Source organism: Gymnogyps californianus, chromosome 3 (genome assembly GCF_018139145.2).
Source record: "Gymnogyps californianus isolate 813 chromosome 3, ASM1813914v2, whole genome shotgun sequence".
Lineage (NCBI taxonomy): Eukaryota > Metazoa > Chordata > Aves > Accipitriformes > Cathartidae > Gymnogyps > Gymnogyps californianus.
In genome coordinates this window covers 54008036-54026905 of record NC_059473.1, presented here as the reverse complement: position 1 = coordinate 54026905, position 18870 = coordinate 54008036, and the positions used below count along the sequence as shown (strand labels likewise).

The 18870-nt window shown below is 35.4% G+C and overlaps 1 protein-coding gene across 3 annotated transcripts in view; it reads left to right on the top strand.

Moving 5' to 3' along the window:
* Positions 1-18503, top strand: part of SHPRH (SNF2 histone linker PHD RING helicase) — a 56073-nt gene extending 37570 nt beyond the window's left edge. For 2 of the 3 annotated variants that reach the window (XM_050893148.1, XM_050893146.1), the window contains exons 22-30: positions 2350-2493; positions 3789-3890; positions 4743-4814; positions 6587-6775; positions 12115-12207; positions 12769-12855; positions 13317-13495; positions 15588-15668; positions 16909-18503. In XM_050893148.1, the coding sequence (XP_050749105.1) occupies positions 2350-2493; positions 3789-3890; positions 4743-4814; positions 6587-6775; positions 12115-12207; positions 12769-12855; positions 13317-13495; positions 15588-15668; positions 16909-17005 (1044 nt within the window). In that variant the 3' untranslated portion in view covers positions 17006-18503. Of the gene's footprint in view, positions 1-2349; positions 2494-3788; positions 3891-4742; positions 4815-6586; positions 6776-12114; positions 12208-12768; positions 12856-13316; positions 13496-15587; positions 15669-16908 lie in introns of those variants that run through there. The other variant, XM_050893149.1, reaches the window with a different exon arrangement.
* The last annotated feature ends 367 nt before the right edge of the window (positions 18504-18870 follow it).

Sequence of the window (18870 nt, the reverse complement as noted above, 5' to 3'; positions counted from 1 at the left end):
AGCAAGAAGGCTGGAGGGGCACAAGAAGCTGGGAGGGGACACTGCCAGGACAGCTGACCCAAACTGGCCAAAGAGCTATTCCATACCATATGACATCATGCCCAGTATATAAACTGGGGGGAGTTAACTGGGAGGGGGGATCGCGGCTTGGGAACTAACCAGGCATCGGTCAACGAGTGGTGAGCAATTGCATTGTGCACCACTTGCTTTGTATAGTTTAATTCTTTTAGTATTACTATTTTCATATTATTATTATCATTATCATTGTTTTCCATTCCTTTCTGTCCTATTAAACTGTCTTTATCTCAACTCACGAGGTTTTTTTTTCCTGATTCTCTCCCCCATCCCAGGGGTGGGGGGGAGTGAGCGAGCAGCTGCGTGGTGCTTAGCTGCTGGCTGGGGTTAAACCACGACACACAGACTTCAGCTTCAGTAGAACACACTTGGTACTCTAGTGCCAGGTTTAATGACAGTCTTGTACACTCTTTTTTTTTTTTTTTTTTTTCTTTTTGGTGGTCTGACATCAGAGGAGATTCCTGTTCCTTGAAGGGTTTTCACCCCTGTGATCTTTCTCCCAGGCTTTCTGTTTCATGATTCTAGGAAATTGTCACTTAACTTGCTTTTTCCTAGGAGGTTAGAAGGTTTTGAAAAAGCAAAGATACTTCTTGCAGAAGTATGCTATCCAAGAATTTAAGCATTTGTTATTAGCTTTAGTCCACAGAAGAAGAGAAGATAGTCTAGAGAGTGATTTACTTCATGTATCTTAGATTAAGTAATGGAATTCAGTCTGTCTGTTTTTCAGCAAACTTGGTTACTGATCACCTACTTTCCACAAATTGGTAGCACTGCTTAGGAGTGAGACTTAGTCTGGAGCTGCCTGAAAAAAATTACTAGGTTACAGTGTAACACAGTGCAAAACCTTTTTAAACAAAATGACATCTCAATCAGCATTTAGGTATCTGATAGTTAAAGTTATTGAACACCTAATAAAGTTGTGCTGCTTTCGCAAAGTCAGATCACTTGCTTATGGTACAAAAATGCTGATTGGAGAATAATGACCCTAGCTGTTCTCATGCTTCATTATTTTATGTCCTCGGCCTGTAGCAGTTCACAAAAGGAGGACATAAGATAACTAGTTACCAAAGCATTGCTATGTGTTGAGGTTTTTCTGCTGCAAGAAGGGAACACAGCCTCTTCATGTCCTTTTACTTTAGGAAACAAAAGGTGGGACTAATACGCCAGTGAGAATGAAAATAGTGCCATTATTCCATCTGTTGTGACTTGGAAATACTGATTCAATTGTCCGTACTACTCTAATCTACATTAGGCTACAGGGGTGATACTCTGTAAAAGAACCCTTGAATCTAAAACAAAGTTCCCATTTCCCTGCCCCAACAAAAGTAATTTTAGCTTAGTTTCTCCCTTAGTTTAGTTTAGTTTCTTTAGTTTTGGGGGAGTAAGCTCATTGCAGTTTATTCTCTGTCCTTACCCTGTATGCCAGGTTTTATACACAGTAAGTTTATGTTTGTAATCTAGGCATAGCTCAAAACAAATGCTTCAGTAGTCTTTCTTGAGCTAAAAGAAAAACCCCAAACAAACAATCAGCGTACCCCCCAGAAACTGAGTTTTTAGAAATATCTTTACAATTGAAAAATCAGAAATCAACAAACAGTAATTTTTGGCATTTGCAAAAGGTCGTAGAATTTCAGTAAGATCACTGAAGATTTTTTGTAAAATACGTAAATAGTGGAAAGCTTGGGAAGAAACACTTTACAGTATTATCAGTAATTTAAAAATAATGTCAGTTTATATGGATAGTGTACTTCCAGGTGTAGCCATTTCTTTTGCAGAAAGCCAGAATTTACTTTTTCTTGGGAGAACGGAATCTGATGTTATCTTCACCTTGTGCTTGTCTGTGCCTTTATCAAGACCACTCAAACTGTTAACATTTCTTTAAAACATACTTTGTCTTTAAGAAGCAGTCTTAGTACTGTAATAGCCAGCTGTTTAAAATTGCTTAATCATTTTTCCTTATTTTATTCAGCATTTGTTTAGTTTTGCAAGGCATTTTGGTTTTGAACTTTTAGTTGCATTAGTTATTGTAATAGTTGTAGAAGAAATGAGACAGCTATTTGTAGTTGTTCATAAAGAGAGGCTGGAAAAGAAAGCAGGCAAGATGATCTCTATACTGTTTGTTTTCCTTTGTAATTTGTTGTTGTGGCTGAATTACTGTAAAGAACTATTATCCCTTACTCCAAAAAGATTTTCACATTATACATTGTATGGCAGAGTCATATAAAGGGAACTCAACTCAGTTCTGCTACTAATTTGTTTGGGCTTTTCTTACAGTTACTTCATGAATATTGGATGGTACTTAGGGATCATGTGTCTGCTATTGATGAACTGGCAATGGCTACAGAACGGCTGAGAGTGCGTCATCCTGATGAGCCAAAACCAAATCCACCAGTTCTCCACATCATAGAACCGCATGAGGTAAAGTACTTGGCAGGAAGGAAATCTTTTTTTTCTGAAAGAACCTACCTCCTACAAAAACAAAATTTGTATCTAGATCCATGTATAAGGTCTATAATATGCCTCTCTTTCCATTTCAGAAAGCCTTGGTGGAGTAAAGAGTTCCCATTTATTTCTACATTCAGTGTATGGGCCTTTTTGAGCTTGTGACTCTTATTTTAATATATTTTTGTCAGCCTTCTGACTGTAAGAGTGGCGTATTTCCAAAAGACTGTTGTCCTTCCAGCAGCAGGTGAATGGCTTGGGGACCTTCTCTACAATTGCCAAGTTTTCCAAGCTGGTGGAAAATTAAGTTGACCTGATTTCTCACCCATATTGCTACTTTCCACAAGGACCTAAAAAACAGCAGTGAAAACCTAAAAGACAAATCTTTTTTCAGTGTCTTGGAATTTCTGAGCCACCTCTGAGGCACTTTCTGTTCGTGAACATAGAGAAAATGCTGGGTTGACTTAACCTCTTAATTTTTTTTTTTTGCACCAATAGAAATATGTTTTCAATAGAAACATTTTGTGCTTTTTTTCAGTGAGATTCAGTGTTAGATAACAGTGCTTCTTTTCTTTCTGTAGGGAAATAGCTATTTTATCTGTGTATCAAAGTAATTTTTAAAATGGAGCATTTTGCTTAACAAATGTTTAACAAAGTCTAAGATTTATGTATGTACTTGCAACGATAAAAGAAACATCCATTACTTTGGCCTTCATCCTTCGGGTGCTTGCCTCTTCTGCAGTATTAGTAACTACACTGCTACCAACTGTAACCTAAAAAGCAGTCAGCGTGATGTTTCTATCTTTGCATAGGTTAAATGAAAAGTGAAAGCTTCTAAGAAGTATAAAGAAAGTAATTAGTTGTTTCTTACACATTGTTTTTGGAACCAGCAGTAGAGTCTAGGATCTATTTGGCTGTAAGAAGATATGTGATAAATTGAATGAAATTTGAAAGAAACTTTTAAAAAAAAATTTTTAAATTGGTTTTCTCTCTGGAAGGAACCAATAATGCAAATAAAGCATTAGAGCAAGTTTGTATACTTCCTGGGTCTCAGCCCATTCACAGTACTGTGTTCATACTGTGTACAGGAAAGGAATAGATAATCAATTTTGCTTGGGGAGAAGCACATCTTAAATTTACAGCATGAGCTGTTCTTCTGTCTGTCCCCAGTAAATTATTCAGTTGAATTTTGCCAAAAAATTAATTTAAGCCATATTGTAAAACTTAACTATTTTTTTCTTTTTTTTAACATGTTAATATTGTTTCCATAGGTAGAGCAAAATCGAGTGAAACTTTTGAATGACAAGGCAGTTGCCAAATCACAGCTTCAAAAGAAATTAGGACAACTTCTGTATCTCACTAATCTGGAGAAAGTAAGGTTTACGGTTCCTTGGTCTTTACCAAAGTGATGTACTCTATTTACCCAGTGAAAGAAACCTACCGTTATTTTTATTTAAAACTTACATTTTAAAGAAAATGTATTTTTTGTAAGGATTCATTACATGTTGAAATTCAGTGTGGTGTTCTTTGTGTTGCTGCGTAGCCATGAAGTTATTTATTACATTATATATTTTGGCTCTTTGCTTAATTACACAGTTATAAAACTATGAACTAGTTTTAGATGGTTAAAACTTTCGTTAAAACTAACTGGGCCATGTTTAGTAGAAGCCTTGTAAAATTATGTACCTCTCTGCGTACCCTTGCTATTTTACAAAGAGTTTACCTTCTTAAACAGAAGGACAAGCAGATCTGTAGGTTAAATAAGTGTAAAAAAAACCCAGACAAACCCCATGTATGTTATGTTATTTTAATCATAGTGTTCAAGTAAGTACAATTATGCTTACGTAAGCATAGTTAAGCATGATTAAGTATATTTAAGTGTTTTTACAACAATGTGAAGCTGATAGAAAATATGAGGAGTTTCTTGTTTGAAGCTTGTCTTTTACTAGGATTTTTCAAAGCTGTAGTAGAGATGCAGATGCTATCTGAAGGACTGCAGTATGAACAGTGCTCCTTTTACTTACCATAAATTACATATTTTTTTTAACTCTTCAAGATAGACTTACTTATTCATGGATGATGTTTTTTAATTTGCTCACACAGGGTTTTTTTTTTTTTTTTTAAGGACTTCATTATTCATTTTTTCTAGAAGCTTGTTTTAAATATAGAATAACTTTTTATTTGTTGAAACACAAAGTTGTTTTTTTTCTTTTTCTACCTTATAGTCTCAGGATAAAACTACTGGGGGAGTTAACCCAGAACCATGTCCAATCTGTGCACGTCAACTGGGAAAACAGGTAAGATATTTAGTCAGCAGGTTTTGGTTTTAGAATGTCTTTACCTAGATCTGAGTCAGTTGTGTGTCAAATTCTCAACATCTGATTTTAAATGAACATTGTATTGAAACAGGGGAAATAAGCCCTTTCCTGTAATGTACGAACCAGCGTCTCCCCTGAAATAACATCTTGGTCAGATGCAAGCACCTCTACTGCCTTTAGCTGTTGACATCAATGCTTAAGTGTTTCAACAAAAGTGTTCCAAAAATGTGCTGCTGTTTTATAACTCTGAAGTTTTGCTTTCATACTTTTGTCAGAAACTTCTTTGCCATTTAAGCTAAAAGAATGAAGAAATATATAAGCTTCTGTAGTATACTATTGTACTTTACTGTAACTGCTCTTATTGATAGTATTTTTTTTTTCTTCTGAACTTTAAAGAAATGGATATTAGCTACTTAAATAGTAGTAAAAACCAATAGAATAAAGACTGGCAATCTGCATTTCTTTCCCCACCACTTACCTGCTGAACTGCAGGAGTTGAAACTTAAGTCAGATTTCGTCAAAACTGATCTATATCATAAAGTACAAAGCCATAGTTTATACTTTACTTACCATGCATTAGGTAAAAACATATAAGGACTCCTGTACAGTCAAACTAAATTGGCTCTTTTTTTAGGGTAGCTATTTTAAGGTGTTTTAGCTTCTATTAGCTTTATAGACGCGTGTAAGCATTCCAAAATCCCCTCTGCACTCTTCTTCCAAGGGTGATACAGGTTTTTACAGAAAACAGTTGTTTGCCCTGTTAACTGCCATTATGCTTCATCTCTGAGCTGGAGGGGCTCACTGAAAGGAAAAATAATCTTTCCTTTAACTTTGGCCGAGACTGCCGCTTTAGATGATAGTAGCCATCATGTTGCAAGGAACTTTTAAAATGCTTTGCGTCCCGTTTCTGCATGATTGAAAGAACCTTACAAAGCCTAAAAGATCTTTCGCGTGATAATCAGTCATTTAGTCAATTCCCTCTGCTACTTGGACCCATGAAAACTGTTTTATTTTTTCCTCTTAGAATGGCCTATAGAACAGACTAGTAGGGAGTAAGACACTATTTCTAGGTGCAAAAACACTGGTTTACAAATTAGTTTTCTTATGGAAGGTCACAGCTGACACGTAGATGTTCTAGGCCCACAAAGGAAGGACAGCTTCTGCAAGGCAATCTTTTGTTTCTAATGCATTCTGTCAAAAAAAGATTAAGCCTCTCTGTTCAAAATCTTTCTTTTTAAATCCAAAGAAGTTATCTAGGACTTAACAATAGGTAAATATTAAAGCACTTTCTTTAGGACTTTTTTAATAAAGACTGATCTAGTATGAATGTATAGATAAAGACTTTTACAGAAGGCCAATAGAAACATTTGTGTAATTTTTAAAAAAAATGATGTAAATACTTAATCTGTGTACTTAACCTATGCATTAAGAATCATAATTTGTAAAAATGAAAGACTGTAATGTCTTTCCTCAAGTTTAAAACTGGGAAAATGCAAAAAATTAACAATAAATGCAGAGAACTTCTGTGGATCATGAATCTTTCTGTGCTGGAAAACTTTGAAATCCAGGCTTTTTAGCAGCTAGAGTGCTAAAAATTCTAAAATTCTTCAATTTTAATCTGATGAGTTTAATGAAAATGAAGTAATGTTTCTATGAAAACGTGATTTATCATGTATTAGTACACTGTTTTTCTTTTGCATTGATCCAAAACTGATACTGTGTTGTGTTGTTTTTTTTAATTCCCTGCATAGTGGGCAGTGCTGACATGTGGACATTGTTTTTGTAATGAGTGTGTAGCTATCATCATAGAACAGTACAGTGTTGGCACCCGCCGGAGCTCAATTAAATGTGCCATTTGCAGGCAGACAACATCTCATAAAGAAATATCATATGTCTTCACTGCAGAAACTGCAAATCAGGAGGATGATATTCCTGTAAAGGTACGTTGTTTATATGAGCTTTGTGGCCCAAACTTTCAGCAGTGCATATTTGTTTTGTTGCATACTGCATTTAGGCCAACAAATCTACTTATATAGTTTTATAAGTAGGTTCACTTTTATAATTTGCTTTGTTTATAACAGGTATAGCTCTTTTTCTTTTGAATTGGACATGATGTATATAGGCCTTTCTTACAGTGTTTTTGCATCCTTCCCCAAGGAAGGATACATGTTTTCCTGTCAAGTAGAAGGTTTCTTGGGTTTTTTGTTTGGTTTAGGTTGTTTTTTTTTTTAACTTACCCTTTTCATAACTTTTAAGAGGTTTGTAAACAAAACTTGAAAGGAAACGGTGTGAAAGAGGATGTCTTTTTAACACCTACTCTTTAAATGTGCCTGAGGAAAGGCCTTGTAGATGGATTACAAAATTACACGTGTTAAAGTAATGCTGTCTTGAGGTGTGGGGGGGAGGGACGGCTTTTACTAAGCTTTAGTTATGATTATTTTTTTTTTTTAAGCATTTGACGCTGGGTAGAAATCAGTGCTGTTTGTATGCAGATGATTGTTGTTGTGGTGGTGTTTTTGGCTTTTTGTAGCTAAGGAGACATGAGGCTTTTTGGAGGCACAGTTTTGCTATGTTTGCTTGAAATGAGTAGTTTGAGAAAGCTGCCTGTACAACAAAGCTGTTAGGATAATGTAAATATTTTAAATTGATAAGTCTTCATTGTTAGCCAGAGAACGTAAATCCTGATTCTGAACTTAAGATTAGTCATCTGGAATGTTTCTTGAGCTACCTGAGAAGTAGAATAGTTATTTTGCATTTTGTATATCTATGTAATGTTGTCTGCTATACAAACCATAATTAGGAGGGAAAAAAACGACTACTTTTTTAATAGGGGTAAATGAACATTAAAAACCTGAAGGGAGATATATCTATGGTTCCTCCATCTAGCTTGCCCACTAATAAATTCATGGACAGGTTCTAATGAGTGTATTCAGTAACTTGACCCAAACTTTATTCAGTAATAAATCAAATCACAGTAGAGAAAATAGAAACATTTTAATCCTGTAAAATATTATTTATCAAAAACAATGCTTTTCACTGGAACCTGTTGACCATGAATTTGTTCTTTGGAGAAAGGTTTCTCTGGTGTGATGTTGGGGACATTCTCTTTTCTTTTCCCTGCAAGTGTATCATCAATAACATGGCTGTGAGGCCGCTCTCTTAAAGCTCATCCCCAATTCTTTTGATCTAGTTGTGTGGTGTAAGCTTTTTCTCTGTATTCTAGATGAGTGTTGATTCTGTGCAGCTGGATACTCTGCAAGTATTCTTTCTGGATTTTTTTGTTTGTTTTTGTTTGAAAAATCAAAAGGAAAACTTTGGAAAAACTATTTAGTGCTTCTTGCCTATCTGCATTTTAAACTTGTTGGTATTTGGTTAAAGCCTCACTGAGTGGATACATATACCTACTGAAAAGGTGATTGTGGAATAAAGAGTGACTTTTGGTCTTAAAACAGTTCCCTGCCTGGGCAATTTCTTTCTCAAGGCTTTCCACTGACAATGTACAGCTCTGTCGAAGACTGGTAGCTGTATTTGCCACTGTGACTTTCTGTGTTTATTCCTTTTAGCCTGGCTTTCTGAGGAGACAAGGTCTTTTCATTGTACTTAGACTTCTCCCTTAATTTAGCAACCCATTAGATCATTTCAAACAGCTTGACAGAGAGTCTGAATTTCAGAGGTAATTAATTTTCTACAAGTCTTATTAAAATAGCCATACACATAAAGTATGTCTCCTACTTAGCAAAATACTGTGGTTTGACTTTCCCCTTACTACAAAAGATATCTTAAAGTTCAAGTCTGTGGGGAGACTTTATTTGTAACTTGTCTGCCTTCCTAATGACAAAAGTTAATGAACCTCTAGACATAAATGCACTGTTTTATCTACTTTTCTTGGTAACAGAGGGTTTTCATTGGGTTGAAGGCATGGGTGGTGGAAAAGACAGCATCTCCACGAGTCTTTAGCAATACTGACACATAGGTAGTGCATAGGTACATTTTTGCTTTGCACAAATAGAATAGCATTAAACCAAAAAACTGTGGTTATTGCAGCTGTGGAAAAAATAGAGGATTCTGGACTAAAATGCAAAGGTAAAAGACTAATATTGGTAATATTTTGATTTAGATGATACTGCTATCTTTAATTAAAATATTATTATAATACAGCTGGACATACCAATCATAGTTTTAATCTCGTTAGTATAGTTAAAAGAAATAAGGAAATGTGCTGACAAAGACTTCCATGGTATCTATGCAAGTCTCCTTGAACCTTGCGGGTATGCTAGGGTTGCTGGCCTGTACTGAAGTCAATGCTACCACATTCACACTAGTTATGTCAGCCTCCCTGGGCAACTGGAATTCCATTTTATGAGTTAGATGCTTCCTAACTCAAATTATTAGATTTGAAGTAGTTGACAGCATGTAGCACCAGGGGGAGTAAATAGGCTATATATTTGAAGTGCTAGTTATTAGGACCTCACTTCATATGTGTTTTTTAACAGATTATTTCCTCACGGTTTAGAGATATCACCTGTTTCAAACAAGAAAATTTCAAATGTGTTTCATAGATAACATTAAAAAAATAAGTAGAATAACTAAATTTCATAAATAAACCACAGAAGGAACATGTCATCTACCGTCCTGTGTAAAGGGTTGTAGTGTTTTCTTGAAGTATTTCTGCATCAAAAACTTCAGGCAAAGCAAAAATATGAATTCTGTGTGAATTTGCATGTCATCTTGAGCAAGACCCATTCTTATTTCATGAAAAATTAACAATTTATACTGTAGCTTCACTGTATGTACTATTAAAACAAGCAGCATTGTTAAAAATAAATTTCTACCTCATATTCCTTTAAGGACAGTTAACAAAGAAAACTAACTTACTATGGTTTCTATAGAATACTGAGGTTAAGATCAGTATCTTGCAGTAGACATATGAAAACTGCGTGATTTATTCAGCATTTATATTTTCATCTGAACTTTCTCAGTCCCACTGGTTTCTTTCAGTATTCAGTACCTCTCTTTTTTTTTTTTTCCTTCTGTTGTGTTGTATACATCTTGCTCTTAATTGTACCAGCACTAGCCATCTTAAGTTAATGCCTTAGATGCAAAAGGACTACTGTAAATGGGAGCATTTTATACTGACAGAGATTACTGGCATCCCTGCATGGTTTGGTTCTGTAAAAGCTTCCAGTGTCTGGTCAGTATTACAACGGGTATTGCCAGACTGTCATCTGAGACAGGAATTGTTTGTTAGAGGGTAGCTTTGATTCTAATGTGTGCTGTTCCATAATTAATTAGAACTAGCTAATCTGTTTATAAATACTCATCTGGATAGTCAACAAAATGACAAACTCAAGGTGTATGGGTAATGAGTGGGGTAACATTTTTTTAAGACAGACTGAAAACCAAGAACTCATAATAGCAAGGGTACTTCTATCAGTTTCATCTCTCCATAAATATTGAGAACAAAATTGAAATTCTTTGTGTGCTGTGAACCAAAGCTTTAGTCAATTGTTAGTTCAATGACAAGTCTAATATAGTTTGTCTAATATAATGTAAGCAGAGGGATGGAGAACTTTGCACACTTAGTTATCTTGTTTAAAAAGTAGAGCAAAAAGACTGTAATCACTTTGATCATTCTGCTGTTCTTTTCTTCACCATAGTTCCTCTGACTGATCTTGTACAAAGTGACATTTGTAACACCTGGGTCACAGGAAGTCTGAAGGGTGGAAGAATCAACAACAGTGGCTAAAGCTACTATTTCTTATAGCAGGGAAAAATAGGACCTATGGTAAGGTCCAAAAGAAGTCTCTGAGGAAAAGACAGAGCAGATTAGCCAGAATTGTCGTAATTGAATCAGAGATGGATGGTATCAGAAAAGCACATAAATGACCATGTAATATATAGGAATTACCAAAAGTTAGTCTTGGATCTCCTAACTGTAGGTGGTTATGATTGGCAGGCAGCTGCTGTAGGGCTGCAAATGTGTCATTCATCCTTGCAGATCATAACACCTACTGACATAAGCATTTTTAATTGTCTGACTTTTGGAAACAGTGTAATGTCTACCAGGTGCAACAGAGGTGACGTGAAAAAAACTTGTTTATTTCTATGTCTACGACACAGAGTTGGAATCACTATGGAGGACCCTGGGAAATAAAATGGTACTGCTTATTGCAGCATTTGGTAAAACAGTCTGCGGAAAGTCTTTTACATGTATTTCTGGAGCATTCATTTAGCTGCATAACGTATGAATGATCAAGCAGCCCAGCATTGGTTCCCAAGTTGTGCTTAGACTGCTGACATCCTTCCCCACCAATTCTGCAAGTAGCATAACTTCAGTAAATTTGATCTGTCATTGTAGTAAGCCAACATAGTTAATTCAATGTTCAGAGGACAGGTGCAGACAGAAATAAAACAATATTTGTCCCACTGAATCTAGTGCAGCTTGAAATTACTATGCATGTAAGAACTAGTAAGGAATTAAATAAGGGCTTCTTAAAAAAACATTAGGTAAAATTGCTGTAATACAAAGTACATACTGAAGGAAATAGCGGGAAATACTAAAGAACTGTTTCTCAGAATCCTCTTCCCGACTTAGGGGGAAAAGCAAGAGTACAGAAATCAAAGTGGACAAGAAGTAGAATGTAGTATTGGATTCATTAAGCACTGAAATACTTCTGAATGCAGAGTATGAAGACTTTTTCATTGCAGCACGCAATCCTTCAAGAATTAATTTAATTATATTTACCAATTTCTTATTATTTTAAATATAATTAACAAGCTTCATAGTACTGAGCCTAAGTTTGGTGTTGCCAGAGTGAGAAACAAAAGCAACAGAAATAGCGTTCAGGTAGGTTTTTTCATTACCAGTTTTCAAGAGGTGTGAAGGGAGGGAAATTTAAATGTGCATTTGGAAGATTCTTTAAAGATTGTGCCACTAAGTTAAACCTCAGGAGGCCTAACTGGCATGTTTGGTGCAACTGCACTGCTTGGGCTATCCATTCTGCCTCATGCAGAACTAGATCGGTGTATCAGTATGGCACTTCATTCTTCCATGTACTGTGCATGCTGTAATACACCACTGATCCTATAGCAGTGCATTATAAGGGAGATATAAAAGCAGTTCAGTGCTACTTAACCTGCCCTTCCTCTGGGTTGCTAATTTTTAAATTTGTGTAAGATATGTCAGAGTCCTAATATAACATTACTTAATAAAGCAATGAATGTGGAAGGAGTTGTTTAATATCCTACTTTACTAATACTATTTTTTAACTTTTCAAAGGGAAGTCACTCCACCAAAGTGGAAGCTGTGGTCCGAACACTGAAGAGAATTCAATTTAAAGATCCAGGGGCTAAATCCTTAGTTTTCTCAACGGTATTAATCACCATTTTCTGTCTTGTCTTTGTATGTGTGAGTTTTAAAGTGGTCATAATATTTTCAGGAATTAGTTTAGCTACCAAAATGTTGAATCACTCTGTACAGCCACTTGCTTGTTTTGAGAATTTGTAGGACAATTCATGTAACTGAGATGTGAACAATGATCGTAGTCAACAGATGTAAAAGCTTGTTTCTTTAAAGGGCGAACACTTAGGGTTATATGGCAGCATTAGAAATTCTAGATATTTTTAAATGTAATGTCCAGATTTTTTTGACACATTGTAAAACTGGTTCTGTGATGGTTACCAATTTCTTTCATTCAAGCTGATCTTTTTAATTACATTTCTTATTTAGTTTTATGAAAGATTCGGTTCCTGGCACACAAATCTTTTTTTTTTTTTCTTTTTTTTTAAATTGCAAATGCAAGTATTTTGAAAGGCCTTTTTATCTACTCTTTCTTAGGGAAGTTAATTAGTATATTTTAGTTGTCATTGCTATTTGTAATCTTGAGTTACTTTTATTGTGTTGTGTGGTTTTGTTTGTTTTTTTTTTTTACAGTGGCAAGATGTGTTGGACATAATTTCAAAAGCTTTGTATGACAACAACATGATTTTTTCTCAGATCAATGGAATTAGTAAATTTCAGGTACATAAAGGATGTTTTTCTTAAAATTATTTTCGGGGGGGAAATTACAGTTCATAGAAGTTAATTTGATCCTTTTACTTCATTGCTTCATTTGAGAAACTGGAAAGCAGCAAATTTGTTTGGCAGAAGCTTTAATCTCTAACTCATTAATTCTAAAAATCATAATCACAAAAAGCCACAATGTAAAGCCTTTGGAGATAAATAGTACATTCACTTTTGAGAAAGAAGCATTGGCATGGATGTTAAGGATGAGACACACTGATCAGTGTTGCAAGAATTTCTTGCCTTCTTGATATCTGTCGAGTATCCATTCTGGGATGACAGGTCTTGGATCAGTCAGGCTGCAAGATTGTCACTCTGGGGCCTGCAGTAGCTGCTATAATTTCCTGAAAACCTAGAGATGTCCCCCACACCCTTTATTGAGGAACTTTTGTCACGCTGCTGTGATGTTTGCCTTTTAGGAAAATCTCTCGGCGTTTAAATACGATCCCAACATCAATATTTTGCTGCTGCCTCTTCACACTGGTTCCAATGGACTAAACATCATTGAAGCAACTCACGTTCTGCTTGTGGAACCCATTCTGAATCCTGCACATGAGCTACAGGCTATTGGCAGAGTACATCGTATTGGCCAAACAAAGTAAGAGTTAAAATTGTGTTGAGTGGTTTAGATATGGTCCAGAATAGAACTGCATACTGTAATCAGAATAAATCTAGTTCACTGAACTTCTCAATTTTGGAGATGGGGGTATTCATAGGAACCCTATTTTTAAAGATGATCATATAAGGGACAGAAAGATTAAAATAAAACAAAAAGGTTGCTGAAAATACACAATGTGTATTTCAGGGAGTTCTTTTGTGCTATGGGGGTAAGATGCAGAAGCAAATCGCATTTAGGAAGAATGTAGGCTCTTGAGTCCAAAACCCTGAAAGACCTTGTTCAGCTGCTGCCCTATTTTATGTGTGCCGTTGATGCCCTAGTTTTTAACTTTGAAGTTCTGCTTGTAAGCATGTCCAGAAATGTCTTAGCTTTGCAGGTCTGAGCAACTCACCATTTATGTCATATGTGGCTAAGCTCAGGCATGGCCCTTCCTAGTTTCCTTGAGAGGCTCCTTCTAGCTGGGCATTCCCACCTGCAGATGAGGAGCTGCGTAAGTTGTTGGAGGGTTTTCTGGGGTGTTTTTTTGGTTGGTTTTTTTTTCCCCAGAAAGAAAGTTATAGCACACACTCTTTAGAACTGAATTAGTTTTTAAATCACAGTTCTGCCCTCACCCCTGTCTAGATCTTTTTGAAGACATTAATGAGTTTGCATATCTTTTGTTTCAGTGTTGTCGATTTTACATGGGTAGTACTGAACACTTAACAAAGATTTTGGAAAGTTTGTCCTGAATAGATAAGATGTATATGTTTTTCCTTAGGTTTCATGTCACTTGAAAAAATAATTAAAAACCCCTGTACATGAAGATGAAAAATAGCTGGAATCAATTCTGGAGTAATAATATTCTAGAATAATAGTGGGGTTTGTGTTCTGGAAATGGAGGCAAAGCGAGAGGGCATGAATGAGCATGTATGTGAAAGAATGTTTATGAACAGGTGGATATTTGGGTGTGTTGGTAAAGATTTTTGAATTAACTGTGAGGGCATAGGAAAGATTGATTGCAACAGCCTGCATTATAATTTTACATGATGCTGGCACAATAGGTCTGGCAAAAACCTTGCAATAAAACCAGCAAGAATGTGTGCCGTACTTCTTAAGAATAAGACTTCAGCAAGGCTTATTGAAAAAGGGCTGTGTTCAATACACTGAGCATAAGGGAATACTCTGTTTAGTTTCACTGGTACAACTATTAGCAGTTCAGTTGAGTTCTTAGTTACTTCTCTTTTTTTGGGTAGACCTTTGCCTATGAATCAGAAAATATTCCCTCAGCATTCCTCTGTGTAATGTTGCCTGCCAAAATTTCAACTTAAGATCTGAAAACCATCCAAGCACTTTGAACGGTTCATGTCTTGAAAAATGTTTATACTGGGGAGCCTGGAGTGATTTTTCATTTTCATCTTTGGAGCTGACTCTTTTCCATTTCACTTTCTTGTGCCTGACATTTCTTTTTTTATTACAGCTTTCTTTTTTAAATTTTATGTCGTAAATGGAGTTCTCATTTTGGTTTATGTTTATTGACATTTTGGTTTTTATGTTTTACTGGTGTTTACAATTTCATGTTTACTGACTTTTAAAAAAAAAAATGTATAGTATTTTGCCATCTTCAAGAACAATATTGTTAAAACTCTGGGCATGAGCTTTAATTAACTATCACACTGACCTCTGTCTCTTGGACTGACTTGTGACAATGCAGTATAAACATTGTATATAACCAGTGGGCCAAAGACATTTCTTTAAATGACAGGCTAGGCTCTTGAGGACTGTTTGTTTATAGTAGGGACACAGAAAGCAGAACTTTGCCCAGCATCTGCTTTAGGATTTTAGTTACTAAATGAATATAAGCTGTATTATGGGATCCAGCCAAGTGGAAGTGTGTGCTCTGGGAGGCACTAAGCATCCTTAAATGTCAGTGAAAGTTGTTAATCACCTTGTAAGATTTCTTCCTTAAAATACAGAGGCATTTTTTCAGCGCTCTTACAACAATTAGTATGAGACAAAAATGTGGTCTTGAACTTTGACAGTAACAGCATAACTTCTGCTCACTTCTGGTCTTTCTTTTTTTAAACACATTCAGATCTACCATTGTTCATAGGTTCCTGATAAAAGCAACAATAGAAGAGAGAATGCAGACTATGCTGAAAACTGTAGATAGAAGGTACGTGTTGAATTTTTTTTAAAACATCATTATTGCACTGAAAATGAAAAGGTGGTTCTCAACCATACTTTTATTACAGTTAGGTATGCATATCTTACTTATAAACTCCAACTATTCTCCTTCAAATTGTTTTGATTGACAAAAGTTTTAAGACTTGAAAAACTGATCTTTTAACCTGATTCCAGTAACTTGAAGCTTAAGGTATTTTAATTCTCTGGAGAATATTTTGGTTATATTTTATTTCATAAAAACCCGATTAATTAATAAATTATGTGTTATGATTTATCTTTTCAGTTTACTTAGTTCCATTAGTATAAAAGCATTGCAATTAATGGAGTAATACTAAGCCTGCCACTGGGGTAACAGCATATGTTATAAGCTCTAATATAGAACATTAATTCTTTCTTTCATTATTTTTAAATTCTACAAACCTAGTCTGTCAGTGCTGTGTCACACTGGTTGGTTTTGCAGTCTGCGCAAGAGTTGTCCAGATGCTAGCTCATAAGTCAGTCTGGTGTGCAGACACAGGAAGCAGTTTTCACTGCATTTATCTCTTCAAAATCTATAAGCAATGATGGACTGGGAGTGGAACAAAAGTGGTATTTACATTCTTTATGCAGAAAGTATAAGAGTTTTGTACCTCTTTAGCTGTATTGTATACACATAACAAATCTAGGAGGAGGCCTCAGTTTAAGAAAATCAGTTATTTCTCCAGTTTTTTGGCTGTTACAAATTATGAGACTAAAAATTTACATGCATATCTTTGGCTGTAGTTATGAAAGATTTCAGCTTTAGCTTTGAAAGAATGATTTAATCAAGTTTCTGTATCTGTAAAGTAGCACTACTTTTGCATATAAAATTCAGATAAATATAGAGTGGTTGAATGATCCAATGAGGGCTAATGTTTTGAAAGTAATATCAAACCTTATGCTTGGAAGCTGAAGCCAATCCCTTAAATGTTAAGAGGGCAAAGCAGATTATCCCATGTTCTGCTGCCTCTGCAGTGTTTGGTGTTGACTACTGTTCGGGACAGTAGATGGACTTTGTATCTTACTCAGAACGTGCAAGAGAAGTAGCTGATCAGTGTATGTATTTTCCCTGGTCGAAAGTGTGTTTTCCTGCTGAGCTACAAAGCTGAACAGTTATTGGACTCTGAACCATGTGGTCTGTCTTCAGTGCAAACAGCTTGTTACTTAAGTTGATTCCTTCTCTGATGTCTGCATGCAACTTTTTCCCACAGCCACACGAGCTCTTCCATGAAACAGTCAGAAGCCTCAGTTCTGACAGTGGCAGATTTGGCTGACCTTTTTACAGAGGAAACTGAAGAACTTGAGTAAAAACATTGGTTTGGCCTAATGAAATCAGAAAGTACGTGACCTAATAAGCACCGGTATATAATCCACTTGATCTGTCACTCCTGTAAACATCATCTAACGTTTGTCTGTAACAGAGCTATTGGAAATTGAAAAGTCTTAATTGTTACTGTTTTATTCTGTGGTGAAGTTCTTAGCAGCACACACTTCTGATAGCACTGGAGAAAACTTGCACTTTGCACATTATACAAAACCATGGATTTTATTCCCAAAGAGCGTTTGAGCTGGATGCTAAAACTGAGATCTTGGACCCTTGGTTGAGAGGATTTTTACCATCAGGTTTGATTGACTAGTAGCTCAGTCTGAGAGCAAAACTGTGTGGGTGGTTGGGTGGGAAAGGGAAGCAGAAAAACACAAATCTAATTTTTTTTATTGTACAAAGAATTGTTAGAAAGAATGACTGTAAATTAATATTCTTCTAGAAAGGGCTTGTTAGCATTTAATGCAGAGTTACTGAACGTCTTATTGGTAACACTTTAAATGACTAATCTTTACTAATAATTTGGATATTTGTATTAGGCTTTTAGATATTCATAAAGACTTGTGACAGTTAAAAATTTCATTGTTAATGCTTACTCACTGCAAATTGATGATAATTAAATTATGCTTTTTGTATGTGTGTTCGTCTGGTAGTCAGTTAAATACTTGAACTTACTGTACATGTTTTCACTTATTCTTGAAGCCATGACTAATTTAGTGCTTTGTTTTAAAAAAAAAAAAAAAAGTATTTGTTACAGAATTTTTAAAAAACTAATTGGTTAAGCTGCTCATCACTTTATAATCATTTGGTGCTTGTGTACATTTTCTCACCCTGATTTTTTTGTCTAGTTCTCCCCCTAAAGATGCAGCAATCTAAATATTCAAAATAGATGAAATTAAGGTAGGCAGCCTAATCATTAGGTACCTAGTCTAAGTTAGATAATCAGTGGAGAGAGATGAAACTTTTGTGAAACTTCATCCTTACAAATGCGAGATCACCCTACCCCATCTCTATTGACAGTAGAGAGTTTAGAAAACAAATCTAGGCTAACTTTTAGACTGCTGAAAGTAGGCAAGATAAATTCTAAGCCTTTTGGCATAGGTTGTGGATACACATTTACATAACATCATTTCTGAAGGTATTACAGAAGCAAGCTCAGTTACGCAGTTGATGTTAAACACAATTTTGTGTTTAGAGACTGGGCAAACATATATGCATAAGTGACAGGCTGCTTCCCTCAAATTACAATATTTACTGTTTCAGTAGACAATGTGTTTTGTGTATTTTAGAAATCTTACTTGAGGTTGAAATTAAAATGAGTCCTTTAAGAAATCTCATCTCAGAATTTTTACTCTAATCATGTCTGCTAAATAGATTTGCCATATAGTTATTGAGCTTCTTGAGTTCTGTTTTGAATCATACTGCATTGAGTTGCACTGTTTGGGTATTAAGCCTATCCGCATGGCAGACAAGTTTTCCACTGCTGACAACAAATGTGAATAGAATTTACATGAATAATATTGTATCAATAAGTGGTGTTTTGGCATTTATAGTCTGTTGTCCTTCTGGGCCAATTAGATACTTTGTTCTAAAGACTATTTGAGTAGATTTGCAGACAATGTATTTTTATTTCCCATATTTGTAATATGTATTAGTCTTACTTATACATTTTGTTTTGGAGAGTACTGATTTTTTTGCAGATTACAGTTTGCAGCAAGGGAAACAGAATAGATAGTAGACTTTTTTTAAATAAGATTGATCAAATGGTTTGCACAGAGACTCTGACATCTCCATCCTTGAACGTATTGGGAACTCAAATGACCCCAAGCAACCTGATCCAGCTTCAAAG